This window comes from Tyto alba, unplaced genomic scaffold (genome assembly GCF_018691265.1).
Source record: "Tyto alba isolate M040663 unplaced genomic scaffold, T.alba_DEE_v4.0 Super-Scaffold_14, whole genome shotgun sequence".
In the NCBI taxonomy this organism is placed as follows: Eukaryota; Metazoa; Chordata; class Aves; order Strigiformes; family Tytonidae; genus Tyto; species Tyto alba.
Genome location: NW_024881276.1, coordinates 52,134,516 through 52,152,247, shown reverse-complemented (window position 1 = coordinate 52,152,247; position 17,732 = coordinate 52,134,516). Strand labels below are relative to the sequence as shown.

Genomic DNA, 17,732 nt, shown 5'->3' with positions numbered 1-17,732 from the left:
ACTGGACCCAGCACTCCAGATGTGGCCTCACCAGGGCTGAGTGGAGAGTAAGAATCATCTCCTTTGGCCCACTGGCCACACCCTTCCTTATTCAGCCACAGATGATGTTGGCCACTTCTGCTGCAAAATCATGTTGCTGACTTATGTTCAACTTGTCCACCAGGACACCCAGATCTGCTTTCTGATGTCTAGTTCCATATTAATGGCTAGTTCCAGCTGCAGCTTTCTTCAGCTTCCTAGATTTAATGGTTTGGATTTCTCTCTAATACATAGATGAACATGCTTGGTCTGTTGAATAGCATGGACTGTTTCTGCATCAGTGCTGTTTAATTATCCAGTAGCACTGAGAGGTCTAAAAAGGCCTCCAGGCTGTTTGACCAGTTTAGCAGGCTGGATGTGTGCTTAGCTGCCTCAAGCAAACAGAAGCAGCAGAAAGTTACTGTGTTTTCTGTTGAACCAGAGTAAAACCAAACCTCTTTCTATGCCATAAGATTTAATGGCATCCTAACAACTGCAGAATAGCTTGGCTTGAGGGAGGCGCTGCTTTTGCTAGTAATCTGGTTGTTGTCCTTGTGGACCAAATGGTGACATGTTCTCTACATACACATTTGGGCCACTTTTCAGGCCTACATTTCTTAGCCCTACAGCAGAAAGGAAAAGTCACCCTTTCCCCAGCAACGGAGTGAAATCCTTCTACAAAAACATAACTTCATTCTCCAAACAGTAACAAAAGTGGACACAGTGGGTTAACACTCCGAAAACAGGAAATACCCCTAACCAACACTCTATGTCATCACATAACCTAGATTTCAGTTAAGAATTTGGGTGTTGGTTTAGATAACAAAATGCAACATGTGTTTGTCATTAATCTTCTTGAACATTTCTTTGGCCAGAAACTGTCTCTGATCAACCCACTTATGTAAACAGGTCTATGCTTCAGACAGAAGTGATAAGATGTTATTCCAAGTACTTGCATTATAGGGAATCTCTCCTTAACTCTGATGAGATACATTTAACAACAGCCTCAGTATTGGTGGGTGTACTCCAAAGACTTGTGTGTTCAGTTTAAATTTCAAAATTAAATAAAAATTTATCTTGCATCAGAGGGAAAAAATATTACTTCTAAAAAAATCTACCACTTGCCTCTACTCTGTTTGAGGTTTCAATATCAAACACTTTTGCATCTGGCTTGCAAAGAACAGAAAAGCTTTTTCTTCTTTCGTCACCAAATGTCAGATGCTGCATTCATTGCAGCTGAACATGCTGGAGAGGTTTCCATTCATCATTTAATTTTTTACATGTGTAGGATAATATACAAAAATGAAAGACAAAAAAAGATAAAAATAAGCTTTCTTTATTTAAGGAAAATAAATGCTGCATTGTATTTGTCTCAGTTCTGGGCACAATTGGTGTATTACATTTATGTGTGAAAATGTAGTCACATAAACTATCAAAAAAGTTACTTGCAGAACATTGGTGGAGTAAATGAAAACATGCAGTTTTCTACAAGCTCTTGCTCCCCATAGTTGGTTTCTTCATGCCTTCTTGTTTCAGAACAAGACAAGAACAAGCAAACAGCTTCAGTCCTGCCAGTCCAGGGGCAGTACGTGAGTGGGGAGCAAGTCTGTCCCGAAGCTGTGATCAGGGCAGCTACTTACTGGCTGTGAACCTTACCCAAATTTCTTTGTCTCCATTTCCTCATTTGTAAAATGGAAAATATATCTAAGAACTAGCCAAGAGCTGTATATTTACTCACTGCTGGGGAAGTTAGCTCTTCACAACCAAAAAGAGTTAATGCTTTGATTGCTTGAAGGTTAATCCAAGGCTTTACATTTTCTGATAGGAATCATGTCTAGATATAAGGAGCCTCAAGTTTGCCATAAACATAGCCATTAGAAATATTTATCATTCAGTTACAGCATTGAGCTGGATTAGTCTCAACTGTGCCAATTCCAGAACACAGTATCTTAATTGCATTGCGTATTTTGGACATTATCCTGAAATGCTTCTGAAGATTATAGAAATACATAACTCCTGAGATACAGTTTTGTTTTTGTTTTTTAAATCTGGAATTCAGTGTACTCATGACAATTGTTTTAAGTATTTCTCACAAAGTCCTGCATTCAGTAGCTGGGAAAATGGTACAGAAAAGACTGTGTTGATAGAAACATAGAGTAATAAGGACAGAAGCTAGACGGAACAGAGTAAAGGAAAAAAAGACAACTGCACTGGCTCTTAATATTTCAAATGCCTGGAGGAGTGAGAAGAAAACAGTTACTTTAGTAGGTGGAAAGATAATTTTGTTGCTTTAGAAAGGTGACAGTTGCTATAAATGACATGACAGGTGCTGCTTCTGCTTCTTCCTCCTCTTGGCACAAATGTTCCCCTCAGCAAACATGCATTTTAATGGTTTTAATGCATTTTAAAGCCAGGTCTGCGGAGCTTGCAGCCAGAGAATCAGAAATGCTGACAAATGAAATAAGCTGAAGTCAGGCATCCCCTTCCAGTTCCAAAACTATTGATGCCAGTCCTTTTCCATTTGGACTTCTGTCCTGGTATACTGAACTGAACTCAGTCTTCCAATACACTGGGGTTTTCTGCCAAGTATTGCTCTGCAGCCCCTGCAGAGCCTGCCACGCTGCTGTCATGACAAAGTTTCATTTAGAGATATTATCCCATTAGTATCTACAAGTGATTGGGATCCATAGAAGTCTAGATTGGTTGTCTGGAGTTGTCGGAAATTACAAAAATCCATCTTAGCTTGTTACATAAACTTGTTTTGAAAGCAGAAAGAAATTAGAAGCAGATAGGTTGTCTGGTATAAAACAGATAGGTTAGAACAGTTGTGATAGTGAGTATTTACAGCTCTTGGAGTCATGTAGTGATTACAACAATGAGAAAAATAGGAGGAAATTTTTGTAGTTGAGGTCACTGAAATATATCTTAAGTAATGTTCATGAAATGTGGTTGTCAGCTTTCATGTTTGTTTATCTGAGGGTCACTGAACAGAGGCAGAGGAAAACTGGTCATCCTAGTGTATCTTATTGGGATCCATCATTACATTAACATGCTTCCAACAGAAGCCTGCTCTGGTGGTAAACCTGGATTTTGACTGATTTATTCAGTGAGAAAAACTCACCTGAGAGCCCTCATTTCCTGAGTCACAGCTCTGGAGCACATTCACTATCTGAATAGCTTTGGGGACAAGAACGTTAAAGGTGCCAGCAAGTAAGATCTTGAGTAATTTTTTTCTAAAATAGAGCTCAGAATCTGGACAACTTCAAGGATCCCTCTTCTGAGGATTCAGTATTCCTAGACTTCAAATATATGTAGAAGTTTAAGAAGGCAAACGGAGCCAAACACCTCCAAGTCTGCAGTCAAGATAATTTTGGTTTGATACTGCCAAAATGTAACACTTAGATTGTGCGTTTTTTTATACTTTCTTTTCCAAAACCAAGTTCAGATTTCCTATTTTTCCTTCTGAGACGGTATTATTTCCTTTCTCCTCTTCATTCCATCACTCTCCAATTTCCATCCTAAGGAAAATCATGACTGAAAAGCTCCATAGTTCAGCAACATGGGAAGAGTGGAATTGTCATAAAAAGTCCAGTAAACTGATGTAGAAATGGGCTGGAAGAATCTGGATTATTTAGAAATAGGATTTTAGCCATGTACTTCTCTATAATGGAAGGAGAAGTAATCTGGGTGATTGATTACTTTATTCCTGGTTTTCTCTTAAGTATGATACCTTTTCTTTATGTTCTGCTCTATAATGGATAAAATATAAACTACCATGATCTTCATACCAAGCCTACATCTGGAGGATTGTATAAGTCTGCCAGTTGCTCTGGATTTTACTGTTTCAATAAGTGGAGATCTACATGTTAATTAAATTGCTGTTAGTTTCTATCTAATTTATGAGGGAATCAAAAGAGTTATGTAATTTTAGAAAGGGATTGGATAGGGTATTTACCTAAAGTAGTAGTGACTGTTCTGCAAAAAAATGAAGTGATGTCAAATACAGACTGAGCAGACCAGGCCTGAAACTGTTTACAAATGATTGCAACTCAGGTGGGGGTTTGAAGTGGTCAGTGCTCGAAGTGGTCTTGGTATGAGAGACAGCATGGGAAAGGAATTAGTTTTCTCTTTCATAATGGGAGTTATCTGAATTTATTTCACATTTCACATTTATTTCATATTCTGTACAGACTACTGGTGGTAAAAAAATGTAAAAACACTTGATGCTGTATTCCTAAGGACCTAAACTACTGCCCTTTTCTGAGTATCTTTTGAGTGTTCAAGTTGCATGAAATCTGACCATGCATCCAGCTTTTGCCAATGGGCCTGTCTCTCCAATGTGCCTCTCCCTTAGTGATCCAAACCAAAATCATGACTCCAGCTGTCCCTGTTTTGAGGACAGTTCCATGTCAACGTCTGAATTTTGCTGCATGATCCTGCCCACAGAGGCAGACAGCCATGTCTGTCTGCTGCTCCTAGTAGTCACTTTTTCAGTTTCCAGAAGCTGTGGCTGTGCTCAGAGGGAGCAGCCAGTCTGTTCTCAAACTGTGCTCAGGGTCACACTGAGGAAACACCCTCTTGGAAGCTGCTTGGCTCTTTGTTCCTTCTATCAGTCTAAAATAAACGTCAATGAAAGTGTCTCGTTCCTCTTTGTGTACACAATGACCATGGGAACACTTACAAGTCAATCTCTTTCAGATACCGCATGCAAAATCAGAGGAAATAACAATGTTTGGGTCTTTCAAGAAAATCCGAAGTGTCCAGATTTCTTTGGCAGACATTCCCATTTTGATTTTCCAGACTGAGAAGCATGGAAGTACCCTTTCCACTTCCTTCCACCTCCCTGTCACTCACAAGTTCAAAATTGATGATGCTTGGACTCAGAGATAAAATTTGAAAGTGGATGGAAAAACACGTCCAGCTGACCCAAAGGGGAACTGTATCCTCTACCTGCTACTGTCTTCCTCCACGTTTTACCTTCTTTCTGCAGGTTGACTCACTACATTCTTCTGTTTTCTCTGTGTGCACAGCAAATCTTTGATGCGCATGGGACTGTTCCAAGTTCAATAAAATTTCATTTTCTGAAGTTTATAAGATTCCTCAAACTCCAGTCAAGATCTGGAGCCGGAGGGGCTTCCAGTTTGCATAAAATCAAAACTCTGCCACAGGCAAGTGACACATATAGCTCATTAATAATGTTCTCAATCTAAAAGTGTTATTTTCTATGTGGGAAAAGTCATCTTTACTGACTATAAACTATTGCTGAAATTTTAGCTGGAATTATGTACACAGTCCTGGCTGGCATAAGCAGAAAATATTTGCACAGACATCCATTGTCTTGACCCACAGTCAGAGTTCAAACAAACACTGATGGGAAAATTAAATTAGGAGTACAGGATATTGTCCTTCATTCTCTGCATTCAGGCTACTCAGATGGCAGAATCTGAAATTTATATGGCATTTTAATTGGCCATAAACAAACTCAAAATTATTCCAAGGTTGCATCTGAGAAGATTTCATACATGAATATTTAATATTCATAACTTTTGCCAGAAGGATGGCTCTGAATGTTGAAACTTTGCATTCATCTGCAAAACAAGGAAAGCAGCAGAGGTAAACAGTGGAAGCATATGCAGAGTGCCCTATTAACATGCTTCATGTGTTCCTCTATGTGGTGCTGTGGTGATAAAGAAAACAGGTGAAGTGTTTACTTTTTTACTAATACTATAGATGATTCTAATTTTCTCTTTAATTTTTGTATCTGTATCAGCATCCATGCATTAAGTTAAATCTGGTATGGCAAAGGAATTTAGCACTATGAAAAAAGTTTTTAGCATATTTGGCCAAATGGAAAAGTTAGGGAGAAAACTTCATTTTGGAAAACATGACACAGGAAATAAAATAAAAAATGTAAGAATTTGTTTTGTTCCAGCAATCAATATTTCATTTACTGTTTGATTTAAAAACTTCTTTTAACATTTAAAAATATATATGCATTTCAAATTTAAAAAATAAAGGATATAAATATTTGTTTTGAAATGTTCAAATGAAACATGAATGAATAGGGTGAAACCGTGGCAATTCTATTTACCAGCCTCACAAACAGCTCAAAAATGTGATTTATTTCTTGATGTCTTTTCTTTTCGGTAAATAATCCTATTCAGTCTCAAATATAATCCATGAAGGGTTCAGAAAAGTATTATCTTATCCTTCATCTGTCCCCTGTTAACACTTGCCCCTCTCAAAACATAACCAGAAGGCATAAATCCAATGTCCATCCCCAAATCCAATCTCTACCCTGCCCCAACAGAACTGGCAGTGTCATATTTCTCCAGATCCTCCTTTCCACCCAGACTGAAATTATTAGTAATTCACCTTTCTTGATGTCAATCTTCATCTCAGTTTTATAGAAACCCATGTTGAACATGGAGCAGTTACTGAAGACCTAAAGCAAATCCCAATTTAAAATCTTGTCCAGCATCTTATTCATGCCCCAGTTTCTGTCACATTCTACATACCTACTGTTCATGATTGAAAAGATCAACAGTGAAATGCAAATTATTGTCACAGAACCCAGCAACAGAACAAGCTTTTCAGTCTTCAGCCTAAAACATAGCACCAACCATTGCTCTCCTCTCAGCAGAAACCTTACTTGCCCATGCAGAAAGCATACACCCTTCCTAAGTGTAGGTTTTTTCCTGCCCTACAGAACAGAAAGACTCTAATAATAAGCTGACCTCTGCAGCCCCTGTGTTCCTGAATGGCAATTTTAACTTTAAGTCTAAATGTCATCATAAATTCCAAAAAAACTTCTCCTGTGTTAGAACCACCCCTTTGTTCTAGGCCTCAATGCCCTACAAGAAACCACACTATTTGAGTTTTGCTGCACAGATCTCTATCTCCACATTCAGTCCTATTGGTCACCATATCCAAAATCCAGTCAACTTTTCTTGGCATGGCATTGATCATCCATTGCTCATGTGTAGAACCAGCCACAACCTGTTAGGATCCTGCAAGAAACTGAGTATATAAGTTCAGATTTCTTTACCTTACACCTAAACGCAATTTTAGCCGATAAACAAAATAAAACCCCACCAGCTTGGACACCCTAAAATTTAAGATTGTTCTTAAGGAACTAATATAAAACCAAGATCTTAACCATCTTTTACCAGACTTGTGATCCTAAGCCACACTTACAGTTAACGCTCTAACATCCTTAGCCCAGTTACTATTTTCTGTCACAGGATGAATTATACATTTTTTATTGCTAAGAGAACTAGTCCTGAAACTGAAGCCTGAGGCTTGGCAGGATCTAGCAACAGGCACCTCTACTTTCCAAATGGAAACCAGATATCCAAATATGGCTTTCACTTGCAGGTAACCTTACTCACCCTGTCCTAAGTCAATACTATCCAGATGTTGTTGACATCTGCAAGCACCAACCCTCTCTGTAATCATCCCTTCTCAGGGATGCAACACTCAGTTTAGCTCTCCATGCTTTCTTTCACAGAAAATGGGAGTGCAACCCTTAGGATAGGCTTCTGGACAGACTAACAGACTAACAGGATAAGCTAAGTAGCTTCCTGGCTTCAGCCCTGACTGTGTCTCTAAATTCTGTAGGACCTACCAATAAATTAAGATCTTTGTCCTCTTCTACACCAAACGCTGTCTGCATAACTGCCAGATGCTTTATCTGTAGTCCTGTCACACCTTAATCATTGACAGTTCACTGCTGCAAAATCACCCCTAAATGAAAAGTAAAAGCGTGGTAGGATTCAGCAATAAATTTTTGTTTACAGCCTCTGCTTTCTTAAAGCCTGATCCTTCAGCCAATCCTAATCTTAATAATATTTTATCATAATAATAATCCTAGCCATCCTCTTTTCAGTGCTATAGCATACACACTACACTCTTCCTTGCCCACCTCAGCCCTCACCCTGATGGACAGGGATCATTAATACTCCCAGTTCTCTGTCCTCTTATTTCTTGCCCCATAACTCCAATTGTTTGCCTCATTACAGACTTACCAACTCCAATATCAGAGCCAATCATCCTTTCAGACATCATTACATCTCTCCAGGACCCCACATTAAAAGCAGATCTCCCATCTTGGCCCTCCAGAATCCTAATCCTAGCCACAACCAAGACAGTCATCTTCATTATAGTTACTCACTCCTGTTGCCTGTAGGATGCATCATCAGATCTTCACTCCTATAAAAAAAATTTGAAATATGGGCTGCTGTGATACAGTGATAAACACAATTCCACAGACTGCTTTCTTAAATCCAGACCATACATCCAACCTTTATACTGCCTCTAATAATAACATTCTTGCCACCAGTTCATATCACAACTAGCCAGAAGACATAAGTCCTTGCCATCACCAGCCCTCATCCTAGACACACCACATGGACAAGATCCTGCAGAAAATTTATTTGTCCAGCTCTTCCTTTCCTCAACACTAACCCTAATTGTAGCCACACAGCTCACCTCCCACCACTCCAGAGCATCAACCCTAATCCCAGCCATAACTGTAACCTTAACTGTAACCAGTTGCTTCACACTGCCACAGAATTAATCACCTGGAGATGAATCATCTCTCCACTGCTTAATAGACAAACTCTCAAATTAGGTTTACAAGGTAGCAAAATGCCAATATAGGAAAATTATCTTCCAGTGATTTTTTTTTTTTTTTCATGTGAAAACACATATTTAAAGGTCTCTAATTGCCAGTTTTAACTGTGTTTTTGTTTGGAGCAGTGAGTTTTAGTGCTAACAGACAACCTTCTGGGCTAACAGACAACCTTCATTTTGTGGCTTACTAGAGAAAGGAAAAAAACGTGAGGGCTTCTTCAAGATAAGGAATGCTATGCAAGGACAAGTACACTATCCCTAGTAAATATGCAAATACTTTCCCAGATCTAAGCCGTATAGAGCTTTGTTGGACGGGATTTTTATCTTTATCTTTCCTTACATTTGTATGTGTTGGAAGATACTTCAATTTATTCTAAAAGCATTGAATAAGTGAATAAAATCATATTCTCTCTTTTAATCTGTGAAATTCTGCTAAAAGGACTTGCTCCTCTAATCCAGTGCTGACTAAAAACTTGCAATTCCCATTATTTTTAATAGGCACTGGAAGAAATTGCAAACCTGTACCCTATAAAACTAGAAGCATGACAAAGTAATGTCTCAGAATTAATAAACACTTCTCTCTATAGATACATTTCTTCAAGAGCAATTAACTGGAGAAAATATAGTCCACAGGTTTTCTTAATCATATTTCTTTTTTCATAATGTAAGAAGTCATTCCCCAAGGGCAATTTTTTGTTCCCATTCAAGTCAAAGATAAAAATTCTCTTGAGTTTCATGGGAACAAGAGTATTCTAAAAATAAAATTGTTCCTCTGATAACCTCTAATGGATTTTTTTTTTTTTTCTCAGAGAGCCAACACAACAAAGATGACGTTTTCATCAGTTCCATTTCTGTCCTCATGGTGTAATGCTGTGCAGTGCAAACATAGCTTTGGGATATGTGAAAGCATTTTATGTCTTCATATTTATGTCTCATGCACCCTCTCTATTGCCCTGAGGATAAATTGTCCCTTTTTAGTGGTAGTTTACAGCTGCTTCTGGGCAGCAGTATAGCTCGGGAGCATTCACATAAGTAAAACAGTTTCTATATAAGTTTCTATATAAGAAAAAAGTTTGATAGTCTTATACTGCATCATGGTAGGGGCAACTCTTTCTTGGACTCTTGCAGTTTCTCATCAGCCATGGTATGCACCATGATTACCACAGAAGAGGCAGTAAGTCTGTTCATAATCACTGTGAATCCTTCTTGAGGATGGAAAGAAACAGGGCTGCCACAAAGGTAGAACAAAGTACTAATCTTGTATCCCAGCCACACATCAAAAGTAAAGAAAGAGTTAAAATCATTACACAGATTCAGCTATAGGACCATCAAGGCCACTGTGCTTGAGACTCTCTAGCTGTAAATTCTTCAGCTCTATTCAGAGTCCCACAACAGACTTTGTGACTCAAGCCTTTTAGGAGAGAGGGGAGATGTTTAAACTCTCCAGATCTCACTTTAGGTAAAACAATGAGCAATCTGTTTGTGATGAATGCTCCCTGTGTCCTGTGCCCTTCTGCCTCATCTGCAGTTTACTCTAGCAGTTAAACAAGTCACTGCAGGACATTTCCTAACGTCTTTTGGAGACTCGTTTGTTGTTCTGCATGAATATATAGTACTACTGTTGCCTTACTACGTAGAGGCACTTAGCTGAGTGACCATGCTGGGCTCAGCAAAAGAGCATTTGAATTGGTGTTCCACTGATCGCTTAGTTACATGAGTGGAGTGAGGGAGAGGTCCACACAAACACAACCCACACCTATCCAAAAGCATTGTCAGCCTTTCCTAGAAGACCTTTGCAGCCACCTCTGCTTAAATAAATGCTGCCCATCAGGTTGCCTGCTGAGACAGAAGCTGAAAGAGAAAGGGGTGTTTGCTTCTATAGGCACTATACTGCTTCATTTTTTCAGTTTTACTTAAGGTGGATTGTGTTTCATAGCTGGTATTTTTAAATGAAAGCAGTGAATACATGGGCATCCAGATTACAGCAGGTATAACTGAAAAAGGCTGTAGAGAAGGACGCTGAACATGCTTAGAAGAACTGCCACAAGAATATATCGTGTGAGTGTGGTGAGGCAAGTGAGATGTTGCATTAAACTTCTGAGCATGCACAAGATGAACCAGACAATAAAACCTTGAGCAGCTCCAGCCAAAACTGGATCCTCCTGCAGTAAAAGAGAGTGCTGTGCTCTTTTGGCAGTCAGACTCCATTCTGAATCCTCATTATTGTCTGTATGGAGAAATACATGGGCAGACTTCAGAAAGAGAGGGAACCAGAGGAGTGTGCAAGGTGTGGAAATGCAGTGCTTTGAGAAGTAACTTGACATGAGCTGTAGGAAGTGAGCAGGAGCCCAGAGCAGGGGTCTGACCAGTATGAACTGGATGGTGACTGAGACGGATGTTTGCAGCTATATGTTGGCTGCAGATAAAGCAGTGAGGGATATGCAGCTGTCGCCTGGGAGGCAGAGGCCAGAGCCTGTCAAGCTGGGACAGGTAGCTTCACAGGTGGCAAACAGGGGCTGTAATAGACTACAGGAAGAAGTAAAAGTCTAAAATACTTTTATCCAAGAGAAGAAGGGACAGGCGCCACCTCCCCAGCTTTTTGCAGAAGCCTTGCCCCTAGCAGCTAGGCAAGTTCTGGGAAGAACAAATCCCTCCAGATCTTATGACCACCAGCACCCCACTTGGAGCTCCCAGGGCCCGGAACATCCCTGTGTAGTAGCCCGCATCCTCCTGTCCTCCCAGAAGCCCCTCCTGTTGAAGACAGAGCTTGTTGGGAGAGCCCCTGTGCTGACCCTGCACTCTCGTACCCTTCTTATGTCTTGTGGGCACAGTGGAAGGGCAGAAGCCCTTCCAGTGGAAGGGAGTAACCAAGATGGTGGGGACTCTGATCCTTATGGAGGACATATTTGGTAAGAATTTCTCTGTCTTTACGCTAGGGACACCAGAAGAAAAACAACCCTGGGAGAAGATCCTGTCACTACACGAGAGACACAACCAATGTGAACAGGCACAGGAAGGACCTGGTACCTGGATGCAGCCCTGATGGAACCACATGCACCTGCGTTGGGGGAACACCGCAGATGGTAGGACAGCTTTTCTCCTCCAGGGTCTCCAGGCAAGTAACACAAGATTTCCCTACCCTGGTATGCCTGCACTGTTTCTACTGGGCTGTGGTCCTGGCAGAAACACCTGGGGTGAAGATGAAAGACGTGGGCAAGGTCTGGAAGTGCTGAGTCCTTCCACAATTCTGTATGAGGCTACCACAAAGGCTGTAGATGTTGAAGAATCTGGGCAGTGTGTCCATGTCCCTCTTCCCAGCCCCTTTTTCCCCGTGTACGTCCCACACAAGGGGACTTGGGGCAAGGGGTAGGCTGAAACTACCATGGGTGTTTCCACACATTTGATATATTTTGAGATTTACAGGAAAATATAGTAAGAAATGATTGGCCGCTTCGCTACATAAACTGAAACTGCTAATGCTCTTGTCTTTGCCTGTCACATAGTTCAGCCATGGCTCTGTGAGACAAAAACTCAGTTATTATTTTACCCAAGATTAAATTCTGAGTGTTATATTTATCTTCTTATCCTCACCTTAAGACAGAATCTCTAGGATCAGAACCTATAAAGAGGGTAGATTCAGACTAGATATAAGGAAGACATTTTTTACAATTAAAGTGATGAAACACTGGAACAGGTTGCCCAGAGAGGTTGTTGCTGTCCCATCCCTGGAAACATTCAAGGCCAGGTTGGATGGGGCTCTGAGAAACCTTGTCTGGTTGAAGGTGTCCCTGTTCATGGCAGGCAGGTTGGACTAGATGACATTCAAAGGTCCCTTCCAACCCAAACCATTCTATGATTCTATGATTCTGTAACTACCCATCTTTAAGTAGTGGAAAGTACCTGTGTCATATGATAAATAGAGCAGCACCTTTTTTTGTTGTTGTTTTAATGAGCAAATGAGTATGTTTTCAGCCATTCCTAAAGTAAACCTCTGGGAGCTCATTTCAAATGTTCTTCAATATGGCCTCTAAATTTGCAGCTACAATTCAGACCATTTAAATTCCCATTTAAGTGAAAATTCATGGAATTTTCTATAAAAAAAAAAAAAGAAAGAAATGAAGAAGGAGAATTACTACAAATGGGAAACATTTTCCTGCATATACAGTAATGGCAGAAAGTTTACATTAAGGAGTGGGATTTACTTGAAGCAACTGAAGTCTGAAGACGAAATCAAGGGTTTAGACACACTCAAAAGTTAAATTATAAGCATTTGATTTTAATAGTGACTGTATATTAATTTGCATAGCTATTACAGTTTTCGTTTACTTTAAAGTTTATTAAAATAGTTTTCATACCATTCATCATCGCTTACCCAAGTACCCGAGCACTGATAGAGCAATGTGTGTTCTTCACCAGTAGAGAGCAGCACCAACCTAACTATTGTCTCAAGGCAAAAGTTGCTCTGCTTTTTCTCTCCTTTCTTCAGCCGACAACTAAAGTCAGTGGAAGTTTCTTCCCTACCTTTTTCAAGTGGAACACTTGGTCTCATTACTGAATGTTTTGCACTGAAGTAAAATTTAAGCATATGTTTTATCAATGGCAGAAATGTCTAATAATCACCCTGCTCACAAAGCTGCTGTCGTGCCTGTTTTCTTCTTTCCAGTATCTTTTACCTGGGAGACCCTCTAACATTTCCCACAGACACTCTTGCTCTTTGCGTTTCTTTTCCATGAAGTGACTATGATGGGAATCACAGAACTGCACCAGCCTTAGAAAGCACACAGGAAAACAGGGTCCTTGGCCTAAAATATATTTTTTCTTACCTTAAACAAATATGACCCATGCAGGCAGGTAGAGAGAATCCTGGTGAGAAAATAAACTGCAGATTCTGCACTGCTGTTCACAGAGGATAATCAGAGGAGGTGGCTGGTCCTTCCTTTCCGCCTAGGGATTGACCAGCAGAGCTTACTTACTGCCTAATTCATAAAATGCAGTAAATTGCTCTAAAATCCCTCATTATTTCAGCTTTTGCATAAACTCTGGCTTGTGTTCCTAAGGCCAACCACATGCCCATGTATAATCCAGGCTCTGGGCTGTCCTCGGCTGCCATGCCCAGGCTGGCTCTGCTCAGCTCACTCTGGTAGCATGGGGCTGGCCTTTGCTGTGTCCTGACACTCACCCACCCCACACCAGCTCAGAACCTGCAGAAAAATGATACACAGAAACGTTTAAGTTTTGCTTTGTATATAGCCTGGGCAGTGCTCTATATCCCTGTTTCAATGAGTCCTATTTGTTTATGTCTGTGGGGCTTTTAAGAGTGACAAGAGTTTTTCCAAGTCAGGCTGCTTTAATGAAAAGGTTGTTTTTAAAACCATTCTTTCTGTCCAATGAACTGTTCTGTGACCTGAAAAAAAGTCTACTCCCACACTTATACCCAGAAATTCAAAACTGTAGTCAACACCTTCTAGGCAAGAAGTAGTTATACATAAGGAAAGTTTCCTAGCTTAGAAGCTGTAGTATTTGTGCTTTAGCAGCTAGGGAGACCTTTGTTAAGCCGAACAGGAAGTCCAGGTCTGGCCAACAAAGTGAGATAAATAAAGATTATAATCAGTTTCTTCCACCAGATAGATCTGTAACTCTTGAGGTAACATTATTCCTCCTGCGTTGTTGTATTTCTCTCCTGAACCACAAGTTAGTTTACTTATGACCTTTTTAAATTGAGTTTTGTGCTCAAAGAGCCTTCAGTTTCCTGGGACACGCACAGATTTTCTGTCCCACGACTTTAAGGTCTTTCAAGGTTCAAGCTTTTTGCACTCTTACCTGGTAAGGGAATGCATGTGGCTAGTTTGTGAAAGGTTCACCTTTAGAGTTGCCTACTGTGTTCCTTGCTAATGCCGGGCCATATCATTCTGTCACTTTGGATTTGGCATGCTATTTCAATTAGTGAGGTATAGGAAGACCTCTTAAACTTGTTGCATGCAACATATTCTTCATGGGCACTGAGCATTAAGTCTGTCATCTTGTAGTGAAATTGATCTTTCATTGATAGCCTTTTGTGGATTCTGGGTTGTTGTTTTTTGGATTGGGGGTGTGTGTCAGCTATTCCTTAAGAAGTTAAGAAAGAAGAGTAACAGATGAAAAATTCCTACTAGTAATTTGTTTGCTTAGAAAAATGTCATCCTAACTTTTATGCTCCAGTCAACATAATTGTTTCTCTGGACATTTTTGGCTAGCTTTCCTCCTCCTCAGCCTATGTGACTCTTTTCTTCCTCAAGCAGGAAAGAGCAAAAATAATTCATGGCAGGTGAGGTTTTCAGACATGACTAGCATTGAGTTAGACCAAAGCTAAACATTTTTGGAAACCATACCAAATTGATTGTGTACATACATGCCAGCTATTTTTCTTTTAAAAAGTACCAGATGGCAAATCAAGAACTATACAGAATCAAAAATCATAATTATTTATTGTAGAACAATTTAGAGAATTAGTTACCCTGAGTACAAATAAGATTTCAACTCTAGTTGGGACAGAACACTCTTTGAGAATGAAACACAGAAACAAGACCAACTTCACAGAATTCAATGCACTTTGAAAGAGTGCCATGAGGTGAGTTATTGGTATTCAAGCCAATCCAACACATATAATAGCATAAATCAAATCAGTATAGTATATACAGCAGTTGAAGGCAAACATTTATCACACACAACCATGTTCCAGCAGGACATTGTAGCAGTTTGTGACATGACCAGTAAGTATAATTTTAAAACAGAGTACTATTATTTGTGCATAAAGGAATATGTTTGATAAGAGTATTTTATCTATGGAGAAGAAGTATAATAGACATACTTTTATAGTGGATGCACATTACCGAGGTCCTCTGAGGACTTATGGGCAATTAGTACAGAGGGTTAAGCCCAACTTTTCTGAGCACTGGCAAATCTTAGTTTCTCTGGTTGGTCTTGCAGGCTGTTACCAATGATGGCTAATTCTCAGAGCCATGTGTATCTCTGAAGCACCCTAGTAAGTCTTGCCTCAGCATTGGTGATATGGACAGCAGTAATGTACCTTGAAGACTTCTTTTCAGATGCCCCATTTCTCCTGCTCACATTTTGAGCTGTGTGTGAAGTGTAGGCCCACTTTGCACTTTCTCTAGCCTCTTAAAAGTAATCCTAACAAATCATGATAGATGATACACTGCAAATTATGCATCTTCTCAGGCCCACTTAGTCCAGTGATTGCTCTTCAGAGAAATAATAAAGAGCTGGGAAGAGCTATAAGTGGCTGCAGGGAAGTTATTGAAACTGTCAGCAGCTAATACACATTCTAGGGTCTGTTTGAGTTTTGTGAAGATAAAGCAATACCTACTCAACAATTTCCAATGCACTGATTAGTCTGCAATGCTAGCAATTCCTCTTGCTCTGTTAAAATAACAGTATCCTTTATTTCGAAAATCTGTTGTCTGTGTAGAAAAAGAATCTGACTCAATATGAATGTTTACCAACAATGTTTATTGCATTCAGGTTCTCTAGGTTGGGTGAGATATTTCTGAACAGATGCCTTTATTAGCTTTATGTAAGTACTGCCTACTCAGAGAGATGGGAGGTAGGTTCTTAAAACCAAGAGGGATGATATTACATTTTTATTACAACACATCTCCCTGCCTGGTGATGGAATCTAGCTGAGAGGAGCATCTGGAAATTGCACAGCCTCCCTATGGCTTTGGTTGTCTCAAGCAAAGTCCGGGGTATATTGTAATCCTTATCTGATGTTCCTTAGGATATCTGAATTCTTTTGTTTGTGAGTAATGGCATTTCATCTCCTCTTTCATGACAGATATGCATAATATAATGGTCCTTTTTTTCTAGAAAGGAAGAAAAGAATGTCACAAATTAAATGCTAGGCAAGTAATTGCCTAGCATTTAATGAGCAAGGACAGCTACTCAGCAAGTATTTTGCCCTTTATTCTTTCCATAGGAATGCCTCTGCTCTTCCTTGAGGCCACCAGGCACAGTAGAATTTAGAAGTCTGTGATATTTCTTGGAAATAGCATTCTTGCATGGAAAGGCAAATTTCTTGTATTACAGATGCTCATCTAAACATTCTGATGGCTTGATCAAATGCCCAATAAAGCTAATATTTCCATGGACTATTTGATCAGACCTGATAATAACCTTTTTAGCTTGAAGGAATAAATGTTAACAGCAACTCTTTGTTATCCAAAGCCATATTCTTTCCTATATAATAAATAAGAATAAAAATCAACTCTTATTATCAGTGCAGTCCCATGTGTTTACCCTAACTGCCAAGCTACAATCTGTGTTACTAAGGTGGTCATCTATTCTTTTTTCCCTTTAATATTAATAGAGTGTTTATTCCTTTGCCCTCTTTAAACTCTGCTCAATCACATAGTCCTTCCACTAAAGGAAATTACGGGCTGCAGGCAAATCTGGAGAAATATTTGTGTTTTAATACTAGCTGTATGTCATCCAGGATCCCACCGGAGATGACATTATTGCTTTTCAATGGCGAGAGCTGGTCACATGGGAGGTCATGTTTTTATTATAATCAGCTGCAAAGAACTGGTGAGGGTGAGCTCATCTGCAGCTGAGTATGTTTGAACTTTTGTACCTTTCAGTACCTTTCTGTGAGCAGTGGAAACTCTCTCCAACTGGGATGTGTTAGAGAGTTAGGTTTCCTGTAAATGTTGAGATCTTAGAAAATGGACACAGGAAATGAAATTTTCAAAAGAAAAGAAAATTGAACTGGAGAATTATAATGTTGATCATTGAAGTGAAGTAGTCTTACCCAGGTTCAGTAGGAAAGGATTATTATGGCTTAAATATCTGATTTGATTTTAGTCTTTCATTCACAGAATTTCTCAAAAGACTTTTTGAATCTATGTCGTATTACACAAAGCAGATTCCACTTACACTGTGGCCTGTCATTATGCTGGGAGTCTCCGGGGAGATGCTGAGAACCCTTAACCCCTATCTGAAGCTTCAAGGATGGGTCTGTAGTCAAAGCCATGATAAACACATCACATCTGCTTCCCTGGGATGATTTCCAGACGACATGCATT

General features: G+C 39.7%; 1 protein-coding gene across 4 annotated transcripts in view; it reads left to right on the top strand.

The window, feature by feature from the left end:
* Positions 1–17,732, top strand: part of LOC116964757 — a 207,398-nt gene that overhangs the window by 170,180 nt on the left and 19,486 nt on the right. For 3 of the 4 annotated variants that reach the window (XR_004408929.1, XR_004408931.2, XR_004408930.2), the window contains one exon: positions 11,589–11,762. Coding sequence is in view for 1 of the 4 variants with exons in the window: in XM_033005295.2 (XP_032861186.1) it covers positions 11,589–11,767 (179 nt within the window). In the remaining 3 variants the exon portion in view is untranslated. Of the gene's footprint in view, positions 1–11,588; positions 11,768–17,732 lie in introns of those variants that run through there. The other variant, XM_033005295.2, reaches the window with a different exon arrangement.